Source organism: Macrosteles quadrilineatus, unplaced genomic scaffold (genome assembly GCF_028750875.1).
Source record: "Macrosteles quadrilineatus isolate MER2022 unplaced genomic scaffold, UCM_ALF_1.0 Scaffold_7__1_contigs__length_78375512, whole genome shotgun sequence".
Lineage (NCBI taxonomy): Eukaryota > Metazoa > Arthropoda > Insecta > Hemiptera > Cicadellidae > Macrosteles > Macrosteles quadrilineatus.
In genome coordinates this window covers 51,546,041-51,564,382 of record NW_026542600.1, presented here as the reverse complement: position 1 = coordinate 51,564,382, position 18,342 = coordinate 51,546,041, and the positions used below count along the sequence as shown (strand labels likewise).

General features: G+C 33.0%; 2 protein-coding genes across 4 annotated transcripts in view; one reads left to right on the top strand and one right to left on the bottom strand.

Moving 5' to 3' along the window:
- LOC128998270 (uncharacterized) overlaps positions 1 to 9,092 on the top strand; it is a 43,866-nt gene extending 34,774 nt beyond the window's left edge. For both annotated transcript variants that reach the window (XM_054424326.1, XM_054424325.1), the window contains one exon: positions 4,315 to 9,092. In XM_054424326.1, coding sequence (XP_054280301.1) covers positions 4,315 to 4,488 — 174 coding nt within the window. In that variant the 3' untranslated portion in view covers positions 4,489 to 9,092. The remainder of the gene's footprint in view (positions 1 to 4,314) is intronic.
- Positions 9,093 to 9,554: 462 nt separating this feature from the next.
- The window catches only part of LOC128999104 (scavenger receptor class B member 1-like), a 78,485-nt gene continuing 69,697 nt past the window's right edge, over positions 9,555 to 18,342 (bottom strand). For both annotated transcript variants that reach the window (XM_054425463.1, XM_054425462.1), the window contains exons 4-11: positions 18,170 to 18,333; positions 16,341 to 16,482; positions 14,675 to 14,875; positions 13,034 to 13,271; positions 12,129 to 12,281; positions 11,604 to 11,722; positions 10,488 to 10,613; positions 9,555 to 10,081 (exon numbers count right to left, since the gene is read on the bottom strand). In XM_054425463.1, coding sequence (XP_054281438.1) covers positions 9,863 to 10,081; positions 10,488 to 10,613; positions 11,604 to 11,722; positions 12,129 to 12,281; positions 13,034 to 13,271; positions 14,675 to 14,875; positions 16,341 to 16,482; positions 18,170 to 18,333 — 1,362 coding nt within the window. In that variant the 3' untranslated portion in view covers positions 9,555 to 9,862. The remainder of the gene's footprint in view (positions 10,082 to 10,487; positions 10,614 to 11,603; positions 11,723 to 12,128; positions 12,282 to 13,033; positions 13,272 to 14,674; positions 14,876 to 16,340; positions 16,483 to 18,169; positions 18,334 to 18,342) is intronic.

The following is an 18,342-nucleotide window of genomic DNA, read 5'->3' as shown; positions in this document are numbered from 1 at the left end:
AGTTACTTATTACATTTAGATTTATGACTTGAGAAGTGATTTTAAAACGGTAATTTGTTATACAGGGTGTCTACCTGTCACGGATGTCACCGAAGTCCCCAAAAAGTCACCGATTTTAGTAATGTGTCACCGATGTCCCCTATTGTCACGGACTTTGCTTAAACTGTCACCAAAATTTTTGTAGACCTACAGATTTTTATTTATTTTTGGGACAACACTAAATCTTTAGACGAAACTTGTCATGTATCAATAATATTATACTATTACGTACAACAGTTAATCTAGTCTAGATTTAGACTAGATGATTCCAAATAAAATGATGGCGATGCAAACTGCGAAGTTAATACCATGTTATCATCCGAAAACTAGTCAGTTTAGTACTGTAGCTAGTCAGGCAACCGGCCAAAATCTCGCCGACACAAAACTATTGTGCCATTGTGCCAGTTCCAGTATCAAGAAAAATTTTGCAATTTCTCTTATGGAGTCAGGCAACCGGCCTGTGTTTTGTCCGCACCAAAATACCTTACAATAATGGTATTACCGTAGCTTATCAGTCTCGGATAGAGTCAGGCAACCAGCCTGTGTCTCACCGGCACAAAAATATCGTGCAAATAATGCTAACTTGCTACCGTAGCCGTAAGGTTGAGGTCAATTCCATGTACGTAAACTAATTAAAATACCTCCAATAAAAAGACTGTTCAGACATTTTTTAAAATAAAAAATATATAAAAGAACACTTACATCTGTGCATTAGTTTTACACGTTCACTGCGCTACGAGATCCTGAGATCTCGTATCGTACGTAGCCCGTTGTGCGGGACCCATAATTTGGCTTCTTTCCTTAAGTTACAACATCGATATTTTGGCGTACAGTTATCGTAAAGAAATTAAACTTGTACATATATAATGCATTTTTATTGATCTATCAACTAACTAGTAAACATGAAATGAACTAGATAAATAGATCTCGTAACGCACTGAAGTAATAAACTTTTACTTTATTACGATACGAGACCTCTGGATCTCGTATCAAAAATAATTGTTCCATGCACCGCATGAGGCTAATGGGGTGATTAGTATCGTAACCATGGCAACTTGGATGAATGAAGGAAACCGAAGAAATAATTCAAGAACGAAGAGAAAGAATAATGGCTTTTTTATGTTGATATATTTATGAGCTATCTAATGTTTTATAGGTTTACATAATAATTGTTTTCAACAACGCGAACATAAATTATTTTAATTATTAACGTGTTTCCCTTCTGAATCAGCAGTAACGGATGCGTATAATAAAGATCATTGGTCAATGACCTAAAAAATATCACGATTGTGCAATGTTGTATTTTTATGTAAAAAACAAATCATGGCATTAATTTGAATATTTCTCCTATGGTTCCTGATCAATGATAAATAATTGTCAAACCAAACAAGGAATTTCTGATAAACAACTTTGTATCATTGTTTTGCGATTGGAATCCCCTTCCCCAGCCCTTTAGGGAAGTGGTGCAAGTCTAAATATAGCTTCAAGGTTATACACTCACCCTTTCCCCCCGCCCACTCTACTCACGGTGGCTCGCACTCATTTCGAGGTCATTGCCCAACCCCAAAATTATAACGAAATAAACTAAACACAGTAATTTGTAAACATATTTCATTTGTATTTTATTTAGCCTGAAATCAGCCATAAGGAAATGCATCCTAAAAGATGAGCACTTTATGAGTAGGAGCATAGATAAAACATGAGTGTGTTTTATCCATGGTAGGAGCTAATGATTATAAGTTCCACGATTGATCAACATCATGTTTATCATGTTTATTGTTTAACATTTATTTATTGTTCTCTTCACTCCCTTTACTTATACGTCTACGATCAGTTTGCCACTTCTAGAGAATTGATTGTTTTCTGGCGTTTGAAAATGAGTTCTATATTTAACATTAAGATCCTGAATTTATATTAGGCCTTGTTTGTGACTTAAAATTAACTCGCAGAAATTTACTTAGTTCGATGTCACTGATTTTTGTAGATAGGGCCCCCAAATGTCCCCGAAATGTCACTGATTTTTCAAATAGCTTACTGGTAGACATCCTGTTATAATGGCTTAAAAAGGTTAGTGGTTTCATTGGAAGACACAAACTTAGGGCCTTTGAATGGGTTTGATAACGAAGAAATTGTTTCAATAATGTTTTTACATGTTTACAATGGTTACTATTATTTTACCTATCTTACGATATTTTGGCTTATCCTACCATGAGTCAGTCAGCTTAGGTGGGATGATCAAGACTGTTCTGTACAAAATTATTTCAATACACATTGTGTATAGTCAAAATTCAATATTTCTGGAAGAGTTTGGCCAAAATACATTTAAATATTCATGAATTCTAATACATTTATATTGATTCATGACATACCTGCAGTGTGTCCTTGCTATGTTTACGAAACTTGTTGTTGAGGTCAACAATGTAGATTGTTGTGATACATGAAAGTGTAATTCAATTGAAAGTGTTTTGATTTTAAAATAAAACATAACATGTTTTACAAGGGTGTTTCTTTTTTATTAAAAACAAAATGTTTTTAATTTCTAAGGCGATTTACATCTGGCACTTACCTAGATATTGTGTTTGGCGATGAATTTTGTATTATAATGTACAGAAAATCTTCCTAAATGGAAACTAATTTCCATGCAAAGGAGGTTAGTGCTGGGATAATGTAAATACATAGTTTAATATTAAAATAGTTTTTATGATCAATTTTGGTGTGGACTCAGAACTAGGAAATGTGTACACACATTTTGATACTAACTGCATGTCTGGTAAATTAATGGTTTGTAAAAAGGAAATATAGATAAATTGCAATTTTCGTTTTAACTTATATGTTACATAAATTTGATAAACTTTTTTTCATGAATTTATATTGTTCTCATAATTTTGCTTGTATTAACAATTTTGATTTTGTATCCTTGAAGAAATATTTAATCCAAGCTTACCATAATTCAAGCCTCCATGTATCATGCATGTTTGTAGAACTTGTTCAATTATTTGTTGTGACCTCTTGTGACAAACACGAATACTTGATTAAATAGGGTGAAAGCTATACTTAAATGTGTATAAGTATATTATTATTGCAGATTGAAAATATACTATGTATTTAACAGTGATGTGTTGGTATTATTTCAATGTTGATAGAAGAACTGGTTTCTGACTGATTCAGAATTGATTATCAGTTAACTGTGTTAGTATATGAGTTTTACCTAACCAATTTCTATTAATTCCTTAAAGGTTACAATACAATACAATACAATACAATATTCTTACATTACCATTTGCATACGTGGACTTTTCTTACAAAATATTGTAAACATTTTGGCTACACAAAATGGTCTCACTTTGTAAATTTATAAGTGTATTGGTGATTTGTGATTCATTTCAACCCCGAAACCAAGTCAAATTAAGAACTTCATAATAATCATTGGGGTCCTAAACAATAGATTATTTTGTTTGGAAATGTAATAGTTCTTAATTATAAATGAAATCAACGTATTACTTTCCAGGGTGTTCAGCTAAATGGGAAAATCGGGAAAACCAGGTATCATGTTGTATAGGATCGGGTAATTTTGATTTTTTAGTATTACCAGTAGTCTATGGCCAAATGCTCACTCTTTTAATGTCACTCATAGGTTATCTTTTCAAGTCACACCCCCCCCCCCCCCCCCCCCCACCAGAAAAAATTATTACATGCCAACAGAGAGATTATTACGATGTCACCGTGATCAAAACTGTAGGTTACGTATGTTGTAGTGATTTATCTAATGTTTTGGTGGTTTCTAGTTTGAGTTGGTAACATTATTTAAGTAAGTAGACAAAAGAAGTAATTCGGATCCCATGGACGAATTTACCTAGACCAAATTAATGTAAATTCTCGGCACCGGTACTTTTCCCAAGAGTAGAGGAAGAGTAGGGAGGTGGTACCAACACATTACTAATATGTCATAAATACAATTATCTGATTGCTCAGACAAGTCATGTATCTGTGTGTTTTGTGATCAGACAAGTTTTGTATCTGTGTGTTTTGTGATCAGACAAGTCGTGTATGTGACCAGACAAGTCATGCATCCGTGTGTTTTGTGACCAGAAAAGTCATGCACCTGTGTGTTTTGTGATCAGACAAGTCATGTATCTGTGTGTTTTGTCACCAGACAAGTCATGCATCTGTGTGTTTTGTGATCAGACAAGTCATATCTGTGTGTTTTGTGATCAGACAAGTCATGTATCTGTGTGTTTTGTGGTCAGACAAGTCATATATCTGTGTGTTTTGCAGGTGGAGATGTTTCTTCTCGGCTATACACTAGGGGTGACTCTCAAGGTGGTGCGCCCCTCGGCCCACGGGACACAGCAGTTTGTCTGCTACTACCCAGACGACCATGTCTCTACCTGGCCCCAAGTCACCCTAGTGGCAGAAGACGACCGCCACTACAACATCTTATGCTTATAACCACAGTAAATAACTGCCTCTTGTTCTTAATAGTACGCTGAAGTCGTATATTGTTGTAATTCCAAATCCATTAATATAATCCCTCGGTGGATTGTTAACCTCTACTTAAATTAACTGTCACCAATATCTCAAAATGCTATGATTAGTTTATTTTTGTAAACACAAACAGGTAGGTAATAATTTATAGCTTTGTTCCTATCTATTCCAAAGTATTTACATAATGTACAACCAATGCAAGCATAATGTACTGTACATAATGTCCTACAACTTCCCTAAAAAAGTTGTTCACCAAAACAGGTAGTCGTTGTTTTTACTATTTCTTCATTATTTTTTATGATAACTGTATGTTAATTCTAAACATGACATTTAAAATATGTACCTAATTCCATTGCTTTGCTCAGTAACCTGTGAGTCGGTGTGAAAAGATTGGTTAGGATGAAGTATATTTTTGCGAAGTGTTTGAGACACAGTAGTGAGTTTCTAAGAAACTGGAACCAAGGTTTGAAATATTGATAGTAATATTTTTGATATGGTCAAAGAGGTGCTTTTATTTTTCTCTGCAATGCTTTTCAGGCAACAAATTTTGGATACTATAAATATATTTTTGAATCACAGTACAGTATATCATAAGGAAAAAAAATAGCTTGTATGTAAGAATTAGAATTTGGTCGTTGCTATATCTGATACAAATTACACCAAATAATTACTTGTTTGATATTATGGTATTTAAAGTGATATTTTTTTTATGCAAATGATTTTGTGTGGATTAGATTATTATATAGCACTAATTTATATTGTATTTTGATCTGTGCAGAAAGGATTGATTCTTTTGTAGAATTTTTTTGTTTAATCATAGAAGTATTGAACTGTAAAATAACAATTTAGTATGTTAATTATTTATTTAATGTGTTTTTTTATGAGTCATTGTTTGGAATAATAAGACATTAGACTAGCCATGTATACGTGTATTCAAGCTAGAACATAGTTTAAGTGTTAAATAAACATCTAGTCATTGCCTGTGTAAAATTTAATCTTAGGTGTGGTAAAAAATTGTGTATAAATGGAAAATAGTTTACCAGTTGCCGTATTGTCTGAATTCACAATTATTTTATTTAAATAAACTTTTTCTTTTTTATAAATCTCAATATAAACATCAGGTACTTACGTTTTTAATGGTAATCTCTATCAAAGCTTTTACTGATATGATAAGATGTATAATGAACAATGTATTATATGAATATGTATTATATACTGTAATTATTTCTAGTCCTAAATTAAGTTATCATTGTTATAGTCAATGTAGCTAAATCAATCCTGGCAAATTAAGCCAGACATGACGTAACTTTAGCAATAATAGTACCTCGTTTTTTATATTTTTACTATATTATTTTTTTGAATTTTTATGGCCTTTTATTTATGAATGTTATCAGTGATTTCAACTATATAACTCAACATAGTTTAAGAGTTGGGTTTGAAAGTCTATAACTTGGTTGATGGATTTATCATAAATATACATTTTGTTTTTACTAATATAAAAATGGCCTTTATTGCACAATAAGGTTTTCACTCATCCAGCATATTATATATACCGCATTTTATATTTTAATTTCATATAAATTTTAGAAAACATTTTTTAGTAATCTCCGTTGTGTTTTGTTAAACGCCGAGATGTGTAGCTAACCTAGTTCAATATTTTAGTTTATACCAACCACTTTTGTAAACAATGATTAGTTTAAAAATGTTTTTGTACCAGTTTTCCCTGAACAAAATATGAATTTTGTTGTGCGTCTCTTGTGATTTAAACAATCAAAGTCAACAACTAACTTCTCCTTGATTCATTGCTTAAGTTTACTCAAATTTGTTCATTTAAATTCTTCTTAAGCGTATCTATATCACTTGTTTGGTTCACGATAACTATTTAGTTCACTCTGTTTAGTATCCGCAAGATTCATCCCAAAACAAACTTTTCTCAAATTATCATGTAAATGGAAATGGCCCATTACTAACTTGCTAAGAATTAATTACATTTTAACATCTAAAAAATACATTTTTCAATCCTAGTTTATGGCCAATTATTAGTCAATGTAAAAATATAAAAGACAGTTAATTCTCACTTCCTAGACTGTCATTTTTATTGATGAACAAGTGAAATTGCAATCAATGAGATAACGTTTATTGTTATTTGGCTCATTGTTGTTGTGTTAGTTAAGATGTTAAGAAAAATCAAAGTGTTATTTTATATTGTATTGATGGTGTTATCATTAAAATTATTTAACAATATTTTATTTGTTGGATTAAAATGTAAAACTTATCAACTTTTCCTTATTTGTGAATATAGCAACGTGTAAGGGATTAGGAGAATAATTTGGCATTGAGGAATGCAGACACCTGATTAATATTAACATTGCCTCAATAACTGTAATTATATATTTATTCCGTCACTTTATTCTTTTATGACTTTATTATGGTTGTGACCTAAGTTACAGTTACTTAAGATGATAATTTAAAGCAACATTAGGTTGTTTAGTATTATTTTACTGAAATGTTATTGTTACCATTTGTATTTAAATTTTTAGCTTAACTCAAGTTTGATCAAGTACTTGATTATTTTCTCCCCGAGAGTAGAAAGGAATTATTAAAAACAAGCTGGGCAAGTGTAAAGAAGATAATAATGATCAGTATTAAACAATTCTCATGATGAATCATACTGTGAGGATTGTCCGATTTGTGTTTGAGGAATTAAGTTTAATGCTTCAAGTATACAAAGAAAGTTTGACAGATGATAAATTTAAGTTGTCTACAATGACACACAGTTTTAGTCTTAATTCCAAGCCTTTCAGATTTGTCTGCAACCTATTGTTTAGTTCATACATTTTTGTAATAGGACAATAAAAGTCTGCATGACTTAAGGCAATCCAATCTTATATAAGCTCATTGTAAGGTTTTTTTTTTTCAAAATATATTAAGACATGTTATGGCTAGGGATGGGTTGATTTCAAAATTATATTTTCGATTCCACCGATTCTCAGCTTGGGAATAAATTGGAACAGGAGCGTTCAAAGTCGACTCTGATACCGATACTCGACTAGTCTGTGAAGATCCGCACGATCAAAAAATTACCGCAACTGCGCAAGACCACGATGACGTTTCCGTGACCGTGGGAGACGACAATTATGTCTACACGACCATGGGAGATGTTCATAATTTTGCCGGGATAGGGAAGACGATGATGTTCCATTTCCTCGGGGGTTATTACGGGTTTTGCGGGAGACAATGACGATGTTTATATGACCACGGGAAATGATCAAAATTTTGCCGTGATCGTGGCAGACAATGCATATGTTCCGTTACTGTGGGGCTTATTCGGGGTTTTGTCTTGACCGCAGGAGACAATGATGATGTCCACATGGCCGCAGGAAATGATCAGAATTTTGCCACGATCACGGAAGACTATGATGTTCTGTTACCGTGTGGATTTGTTCAAAGTTTTGCCATTACTGCAGGAGACAATGACGATGTTTACAAGACCGCAGGAAATGTTTTTAACATAATGTAATCTATGGAATTGGAATCAAGAATTGAGAATTTATTTCAAAGAATTAAAATCGGATTTGGAATCAAAAATTTCTGGAATCGGCCTATAAGTAGTTATGACAAAACATAATTCATGTATTTTTTGCACTCATTAGTTTGGCATTGAACATCCACACAAATTTGCAAAAGAATAAAAAACAAAACTTGATATATACTTACTCTTTTATTAAATAGGGTGATGAATAGATAAATACCATTTCTTCGAATGTATATCCCTAGAACGTTTTTCCTATATACGTTTTACCTTAAGCTCGTAATATTGAATGTTTTGTTTGCACAAATATATAAAGTACAGTAGTGGTGCCTTCTGTTGGTAAGATAGTATTTTTAACATGTACATGTTGTACATTGTAGATAAGCCCATGTGTAGCATGATGAGTATACCAAAGCGCTTGTTGAAACTAGAAAAATCTTAATTCTCAAAAACTTTCTGAATGGTTAATCATTTGATTTTAACATTGTGTTTCTCTTTTATGTTCAGGGTTACACATTAGTAGTGAAGTAATGCAGTTTTTCTGATAAAAAATTAAATGGCAATGGCATATTTCCATTTGATGCTATGTGACATTTATATACAGTATTTAAAAATGATTTTCCATCCACCAAAGTTTTTGTGAATATCACATTCATTCAATTGTTCTCCAAACAACTTGATTTATTTCCATGCACACAGCTAAAATAGTAAAATTTAAGGATAAAATTGATTGAAATTATAAAAGCTTATTTAACTAACTACCTTTGGTTGATTTGTAGTTTGGTAGTAAGTCTACTGTTATTTAAAGTAGATAATTCTATTGCTTAATAGAGCTTTATGTGAGTAAAAAAATCAGTGTTTAAATCAAACTGCCTTTAATATATTTGATGGAAAATAGAAAAAAAAAATATTTAATTCATTCATACTGTCTGAATTTTAATTGAAACGTTTGAAATGGAGAACAATAAAAGAATTAATATGGATTTAGGTGATTTGTTGGCTCTTGTTGTTGCTAAGAAATAAATATTTAATTTTACTTCAGTCCTTGATTTCATACCTTTTATGCACTATAATAATTATTTCCAATCAATATGTATTTCTGTGAGGGAGGTTGCAAGAAACTTTTGTTCATAAGATGGGATTTCTAAGATAACACTTAAACTAATTTTCCCCAAATTTCGATATTCAAGCAAGAAATGGATGTAACACTGTAAATTCATACCACCTTAATTTTTAATTTGGGAGGGAGGTTGACGGTGTGTTTAAAATCATTTACTACTTGTACTTTTTGAGGAATTTTCTAAACTTATTATTATCTCAAATATTTTTTTTATTGATATTGTCCATTGTACTGATATGTAAAACGACAACTAATAACTTCCTTATTTTTATATTTAAAACAAACTAATGAAATATTATCTGAAACACATTTATTCTTTCATTAATCTAAAATCTTCACAAACCTTTTACAAGCAGAGGATAACAAGAAAAACTCATAAAAAATTTCAGATATATTTTACAACATTTGGACGGAATACATAAAATATAAATTATATAAAACGATACTCTCATAAACACTATTTTAATTTGATACATTGTACATTTTATCGGTATTTACTCTGTATAGCTTTAAACAGAATGCTATAATTTTCGCTAAAATATAGTCACGAAAATATTCTTATAATAAAATACTAGCCTAAATTCTTCTAAGCTAATCTACAGTGGGTTATCACGAATCTGGTTTTGAGCTTTGCAGTGTGTCGCTGCATCGCATTACAGTACTTATAGGAACCAACAGAGGGTGTGTCAGCATTTGGGAGGAGGGGGGATGAGATCCAGCGAACTGTAGGAGTACAGCGGTCGCGATGACTCACGCTTTCTTTGGATGATGCTGAAGAGGACTCTGACTATTAGAATAGCTCCCAGGACAGTGAACAAGCAGGAGAAATAGGTCTGGGTCACAGGCAGAATGTTCACCGTGAAATACATCAGTGAGGCGATGTACCACGGAAGTCCCACTTGATTCTGTCAATTGCACACTTAGGTTATTACTCATTCCACCCAAGATTGATTTTTAATGTGATGTTATGGTTTTATAGTTTAACCAATATAATATTTCTTTGAATAATAAAAGGGTAAATTAATTTCACCAGTTGGATAAGGAAGTAGCTACGAGAACTATTTCCCAAGTACCAACCTTTGGAGCAGGCGCCATACTGTATAAAAGTAGGAAACTGGTCTAATTTGGAAGAATATCAATGAAAAGTCAAATGTGGGATAAGTTATAGGAAAATTCTTCTCATAATCAAAGAGTTCCATCCATTTTTGCCAATTTTATTTTGTTTCTGATGAACAATCAAACATTCTAACCAGTATCCTGTGAACAATTTTAGTATTTAAAAAAATTTTGATTGTTATAATGTCTACTCACATATTCAGCCCAGAACATGGGGATGAAAGTATTGCTGAACCTCTTCACTCGAGGGAAGCTAGATACTTGGCGGACCACAAGATTGGACTGACTTCGGGCTCTGCTTTCCATCGGGACTCCTGTATTCTGAAAACAATATTACAGTAAAGCTTAAAAGTACCTGTAGGTGACACTAAAAAGTTGGTACTGACATGATTACCAATGTTATTGTTTTACTATGTTTTAGCGTTTACTGATTTGACATCTACTAATCTCTGTCACTATTTGCACAATTGCCACTTTGTGCAAGGTGCTTACAGAGAGCACTGGTATGATAAATATTTAATATTACAGTGTTTTTACTCAACTCGAAATTGTTGAACATTGCAGATTATATGATTGTATAGAGAAAACTATCCATGCTATTCCACAAATTTTAATCACAATTATTGAATAAACACCTGGTTTAGTAGACGTGACCAAGTGGAAAAACCCATAATGCCTAGTAAATTGTGGCAAATAAATTAAAAAATTTTCAGGAAAAATTTGTTCCTTTTATACAGTCTAAAAGAAAGATTTTACAATTTGCAGCAATCCAAACATCAAGATCGCTATAATAGATCAAGTAATTATATTCATCTATGTCGCTACCAAGCAGTTGCGGCCAACACAGTTTTTAAAGAGATTTCCAAGAACCTCCTGTTAGTGAACAAAGAATATTTTTTGATGTTTGTCTTTTACTGAAGAAGAGGGAAAACATTGTTTTACTAATAAACATATTTATAAAACTACTCCAACCTCATCAGTGTCAAATTTGTCAAAAACTGTTTGACATATATGATTACTTGATTACTTCTAGTCATGTGGGAAATCCAGTGGCAGAGATAAGATTGTGCAAAACGGTCAGTCTCAAGCTATAGCAGTGTCTGAATTATTATCAGTTTATAAATTCTTTTTTTTTTCAATTAATTTTTGGATTACGACTATTCTAATATAAAATAAATACTGTAGTTTGCTTACACTTTCAAAGATTATTTGTATAGGAAACATTTTTATCTATCTTGACAGCAATTTGTTTCTGACGGAGAATTTTATGCTAAAATCTTTTAGTCAAATATCTGGAAGTGAAATACTTACAGGCTCAACAATGACAAAAGAACCATGTTTGGCCTTATCAGAAGCCAATCCAACGATGCTTTCTTTGACTGACTCTTCAGCATTGAGGAAGTGAGGGAAAGAAGCGGCTATTGGGAAATCTGGAAACAACATAAATAATTTTCAAATATATAAATCAAGGTTTAGGACCGTAAAGCCAGTGCTGATTCCTATCAGATTGAATAGAGTCAGTTTGGTTCTCTACAGTTGGCAACTCTCCTCTTCAATAGTTGTGTTCTTGCTGTAGAAAAGAAAAAGTTTGCATACAAATATTTATAAAGGTTATTAATAAGCCCTCCATAATTTAGAGTTAAAGCTTCACTCTACTTCAGGCTCGAAATCCTCAAAATAGTTTTTAGTCAGAGATATTGAAGGATCCAGCAAAGGTTGTATTGCTTTGTCAGAAACAAATTTATTTTTATCTAAATCAATAGTTACTGCAGTGGTACCTATGAGTAGAACATAGGCCTAGTTCTAAAAAGTATGTTATGGTTGTAATACACTCACTGTAGTAACAGGGTGACACATCGGTGAGACCAGAAGGCAAGGAAGGCAGACCTGGACGTAGGAAACATTCCTCTGAACCATCAGGAGGACGAGAGTAAATGTCAAGAGGAAGCTCGAACTTGTACACTGTCATTCCCATCTTGATCTCCTCATCTGACAGGCAAAATAAAAATTTCATTTGTTTTGCACATCTTCAGCTGATGTTTTCTGTTTAGTTTAGTTGCAGCACACGATAGAAAAATCAAAATCCTAATCTATAATTAACACTATTAAGAAATACTTCATTCTGATAAAAATTTTCGATGGTGCAATCTTACTCAGATGTCAGAGTAATTATGAAAAAGTGTTACTTTGGACTGGTGTCGGTCGGCAAGAAACCAGAAAACCTTTTATAAATACTTTTCCTCAGTTTTTTTACAGGTTGGCGACCTCTTTTAAACTTCCATTTGCCCATCCCCATAGTCATTTGTCATGTGTGGGTGAACTAACAAGCAATTAAAGGGTGGACTAAATCAGAGTACACAAAAGACTGCTCTGATAAATACTAGTGGTTGAAGTGGGTCATAAAAAAACATCAACGCCTAGTTGTCACACACTGTCCGAGCCACAATTCTTATTTATTTGTTGATTCCATGAGGAACCAGCAAAGATTATTTAAGTGAAAATTCTCATTCAGTTGGTAAAATTCATTGAAAACAAATTGTTTCCCCCTCCTTTTGTTTTTAGACCAAACAAATTTAAATATTGTCATAGATTAATTGTATTTAATGTTTTTTCAATCTTTAAGAGGTTCAGATTTATAAATTAAGTATTTAACTTTGTGGTGTAAATAACAGTCAAAACTATTACCATAGATATTTTTTCCAATCCTGTAAAAGTAGTTTACTTAACCCTATTAAACGTACGTGTGAAATCCAGTGGTACGACTCGACAGATGGTTTTTCGTAGGTACTTTAGGGTGTCTGTTTTTGAGATGGACTGATGGTAGGTCACGCCTTCAGTTGCACCTTGTACAGAGTCACAAGTTTCATTGTCCCAATAGCCGAATCTTGGGCTACCGTGAAACTGGTTCACTTTGAAGAACCGGTAACCGTTGTCTGGACCCATGTATACTGTCACTTCGTCCACAAAATTGCTGTAGATCTAAAACAAAAATGTCATAAAATCAAATTGTAGTTATGACTAATCAAGATAAAACATAAATTTTATTTCTGAATGAATACATTCACAATTTTTCTCTTTCGTCAAAAAGAACAATTTTCGTTAGTTTCTGAGCCTAAACTATTTCAGTTTTGGTTTTTGAAGGGATTCAGTTTTTAAGTAATTGAGGAATATACTTAGAAAAACGTACTGTAAGGCCAGGCGCACACAGGCGATTTTGAGTCTAGCAACAGTTGCCCGACTAAAATGATCACCATTGTTTTAAATTGGAGTGTGCACACCAAGAAAACAGTCTAGGGACAGTCGCGCAACTGTTGCAACCGATGTTCCCGGACCCAATTTGCCAGAGACAGCTCTTCGACTCATTGTCACGGGACTGTCGCTCCAGGTTTGGTATCCATTGAAACAAGTGTAGACGCGCACACATGCGACTAAATTGTCAGTGTGTCACTCAGTATCGCCCCAGGAATTTAGCTACTCGTGGCCAGAACTGTCACTAGTGTTTGCTCTCTTTTTGTTGTGTGAAGTTTTTAGAAAATTGTTAAAATATGATTGTTTATGATGAGGATGTCAAACAATTAATTGATAAAGTTGAGAAGAGGCCGCCTTTATATTTGAAGTCATTGAAAGACTATTTGGACATTAATTAGAAGAAGAATTTGTGGGATGAAGTTTCCTTGGCAGTTAGTAAAGATTGGAATAACCTAACAGAAGAGGATAAAATCAAAGATCACAAATTCAACGACAGAGCACATACTACGGCTGTATCATTGAAATCAATTCGGTACTGTTAACGCTGTTATCGAATGTAATGTCCAACTTACGTCTTAAGACTTTAGATTCACGACTAAAAAGTTGCCTGTGTGCGCACTCCAGCTCAACTGTCGCTAGACTTCAGAGTCTCCGAGTGGGTTGCGCAACAGTCCCCCAATTAGTTGGGCAACTGTTGCCAGACTCAAAATCGCCTGTGTGCGCCTGGCCTAACAAAAATAGATAATAATTTGATTTTACCAAAAATTTGTATAAGATGATCAATAAATCTGCAATAGAAGCATCACACTTTTCTGTTGATGCATTTTCTTTTGCTCAGGCTTTCTAGAAATCATCTTTTGAATCAATATAATATGGTACAGAATGAAAGTTATGGATTGTTGTGCAGATTCAAAACTGCTTCCAGTTGATGATGGTATCATAGCAATATCCTAAAAAAAACTCCTAATTCTCAATTTCCTGCTTGTAAAAATCCAGTGGTTCTGAAATGTAAAAATCCCTCAGCATTTTCAAATCTTTAAAAAGAGGTTCCAGGGAATCTAAGATGTATGTGGTAGCACTATGTATTAGATGATTCTCTTTGTAAAATTATTGTAGTAAACTAAAGCACTGACTTGATGTAAAATGCCCATGTTCTGGACAGGGACCATTGTAGGAGCCAGCTGATGAGCAACTTTGAGCAGAGGGTCTGAGAGATTCCAGAAGTAGTTGTAGACTGTCGTGTTCATCAAAGGCTGTGAGTCTAGCCGGTTTTGTAGCAGGTTAAATCCCAGCTTGGTAAAGAATGATGCGTCCCACAGGTACGATGACATCCCCTGAAGGTAAATATTTACATTGGTCTAATAAAATAGAGTTTAAGTATCCTTAATAGTATTGTGTAAACTGTAATATTTTTAAAAAGGTAAAACAAAATAATTTTAAAAATATATATGATAATTGATATCACACATTGAAAACAATATTAGGCTACTCATCAAATAGATACTTCTCCTTCTCGCATTTGTGTTGTAAAATAAATTACTATTTTTACTTTAGAGTTGGTATGTAGGTGAAAATATTAAACTAATATTGAGATAGTGCCTGTATAGCAAATAAGTATAACTGATCTTATAAGCCTCAACTGGCAGGTTACTTGTCTCAGGTAACTTGAAATACATTAGAGGCAAGTAACCTGCCTGCTCTACTGGCCTTGTGTAAACAAGGGTTTATGATGCCTTAATGAAACTAGTATCTTATGCCAATGAGGAACTGAAGTTTGGTAGACTTGTTCAGTTACAGAATTTCTCAATTTCATGTAGGTACGTATTACATACGGTTAAGCTAAATTTGTTGGTGTCCTAGTAATTCAGGATAACTGATAACTGTATTTAAATTTATTTACTTTGACAATACTACATTTACTGGAGTGCAGGAAAAGGGTTATAAAATTTAAATACAAGACTTAGGTTCAAAGAGGTTGGGGGGGGGGGAATTGGTCTACAAATTTGTTTCACATGATAACACATTACTGAACAACTATGACTGTAGTTTCCTTTACCCCACTCCTGTTATGCAGCTGCCTCCTTTTAAAACATCAACAAATCTCATAACCATAATTCCAAAGGTCTAAACGATTTTGGAGGGGAAAACTGGTTTGATTTATGCTATGCCACTAATGAAATTCTTATCTTATTTACTCACTAAAAAATTTATTTGACTGGTTAAGCTGCACTACCTCCAAAGTTATTATTCCTCAAGTTATATGTAATCAATTTTTATCTTCAAAACAGAGTTTAATTTGGTTAAAGTCATTTCATTCTTGTAATGCCTGATCCCTTCAGATCCTTTAGTATACACTTCGATGGCATAAGTGCTGTAATTAGTTACCCTCATCATAGAGCCGGCATAAGTGCTGTAATTAGTTACCCTCATCATAGAGCCGGTAATGGGTGAAAGTAAATATATCTCTGCATAACTGTGGGGCATAATTAAAAAAAAAATATCATTTACGAGCAATGATTTGGCTAGATCTTCTATAGATTTTATCCATTAAAGTCAGGGGTGTGGGAAAAATTGAGAACTGCGTTCCCTCTCTGTTTCCCCAAAAATCCTATACTGTAAATAATGGGTGACCTGGATTTTTTCCGAGACTCGTGTTCGGCGTTCCTGACTTTGAAATTTTACGACTACAGCACTGAATAAAGTGTGTAACCAGTTACAAATAAATAAAAAAAATTATTTTTGTAAATTTTCCGATAAATGTTTTGTCCTCTTCTTAGAATATCACTGATAAAGACTTACCAATACAGCTAAATTTGGTAGAACTAGCGTAGCATTTAGAGAGAGATGATTCATCTCTGGTAGGAAAATGGCTGTCCGATGCGCTGTATATGTCATGGTTCCATTTTCATTGAACTTCACATCTTTATGGACAAGCTTTTCCCTGGAAAAGAGATGATCATTGTCCATACTGTTTTCAATACTTTTCATTCTATATCTTATGTTAACGAGTAATCCTTAAGAATTTTAAAGATATGATAAATGTTGGGATTGGAATTGCCAAACTCCATATTCTTACATATAGCATTATTAATTTTCTGAAAGGAATTTATTTTTTGTTAAATCAGGTAGACATAAAAGACCAGATCAAATTCGACTGTTCAGAAGTTAATTATGAAAGTTTAAAAAAAGCTGTACAAGAATGTAGTCCTTACTGAGTACCTGAGTTGTGCTGCACCTTTCAATTGTCTTTATCTGGGTCACTTATTTTCCTCAGATTTTTTGTTTGACTCGAGAAAAAATAAGAAAGTTTGTACAAATATGACATAACTCACTGACAATGTGCGTGGTATTCAATTTTGAAATAATTAAAAGAAATTTTAATTCCTATGCCAATACGGATAAACTTGAGAATATGCATGATTCCTAACTGCCTATGAGTAAAGAATGGCATTGAAGTAATTGTAGGTGTCATATTGCACTGGTAGTTGCTTTAAGCTATAGTTTACAGAACTAGAATACAGGATCATATGCATGGCACACCTAGGCTACGCTGGGGCTATGTCCTTGCCGACTCTGTTTTCCTGTGTTATTACTTTACACATAATTGCACTCTGAAATTTCCATAGCTGTCACATTCATCTGTACCACCTAAACTACTTTTAAAGACAGTTGAAATTATATTTACTGATGTTTTTGTCCTTCATGTATTAAAAATAAAAAACAAAAAGCCAAATTCAGTTTTTTTTTCAATTAATTTAAATACTGTTTTTAGTATGAACACATGTTAAGAATCTTTAAGGAATAGTTCTCTAGAAAATGTTACTAACTTGAAGATCAATTGCTGCATTTTTGTTATCTATTATTATAATTTATGTTTATGAACCAAGACACAAAACCCAAAACCCTACACCGAATTGCATACCATGTTTTGAGTTCATTGTCAATGATATATTGAGTTCAAATTTTTCATAAAGAGTAATTTTAATTGCTTGTGTTTTCAATCATGTCTTGTTTACTTTTGGACCAATGGAATCTAATTTCAGTTACTGTATTTTCTAGTGTACATTTCAAAGCAAGAAAGTAATAACTTGTAAAAGAAAATCCTATTATTAGTAAGGCAATCAATATAAGCAGTTTTAGGTCATCGGAAATAAGTTTTGTATTATGTATGTGTTAGTATAGTAACTTAGTAGGCTTTAGTATAGTAAAGCAATTCTATTTTCTGACAGATCTTGAGTGTGGTAATATTTACTGAGTTGACTTCTGGTTCACAGTTTTATTCATTTTTTTATCATAGGTTGATTGCCCTGCTGGAGGGGTCAGATTCCAGAAATTATAACCAAAGTACAAAAGATTAACCATGTCCTATTCAGTCATAAACAGTTTTCAGAATAGTACCTACTAGTTTATGGTCATATCAGTCATATGATTGCTAATCCAAAATCAAAATGATAGATTTTTTAATATTCATGTTCAATATCACCTAGAAGAATATTCTTGCCACATAAACACAATGGATGAATATAGTTACATAAATGTCTTCAAACAATTCAACAATAAGAAGGTTCATATTCTACACACATAAATTTAACATAATTGGGTAATAATTCAAAGTATGATTTGACTACCTGAAAATGTAAGGGCCAACTTCCTGCATATGAAGTTTTGCCTCCGGATCATCAAGAAACTGTTGAGCATTAGTGATGTTGAAGAGGTAGACTCTTAAGAGTACTTCATCTGGAGGATTCGCCCACCACTCGTAAGCTGGCAAACCTCTCACCATCTTTAGCCTCTGTTGAAC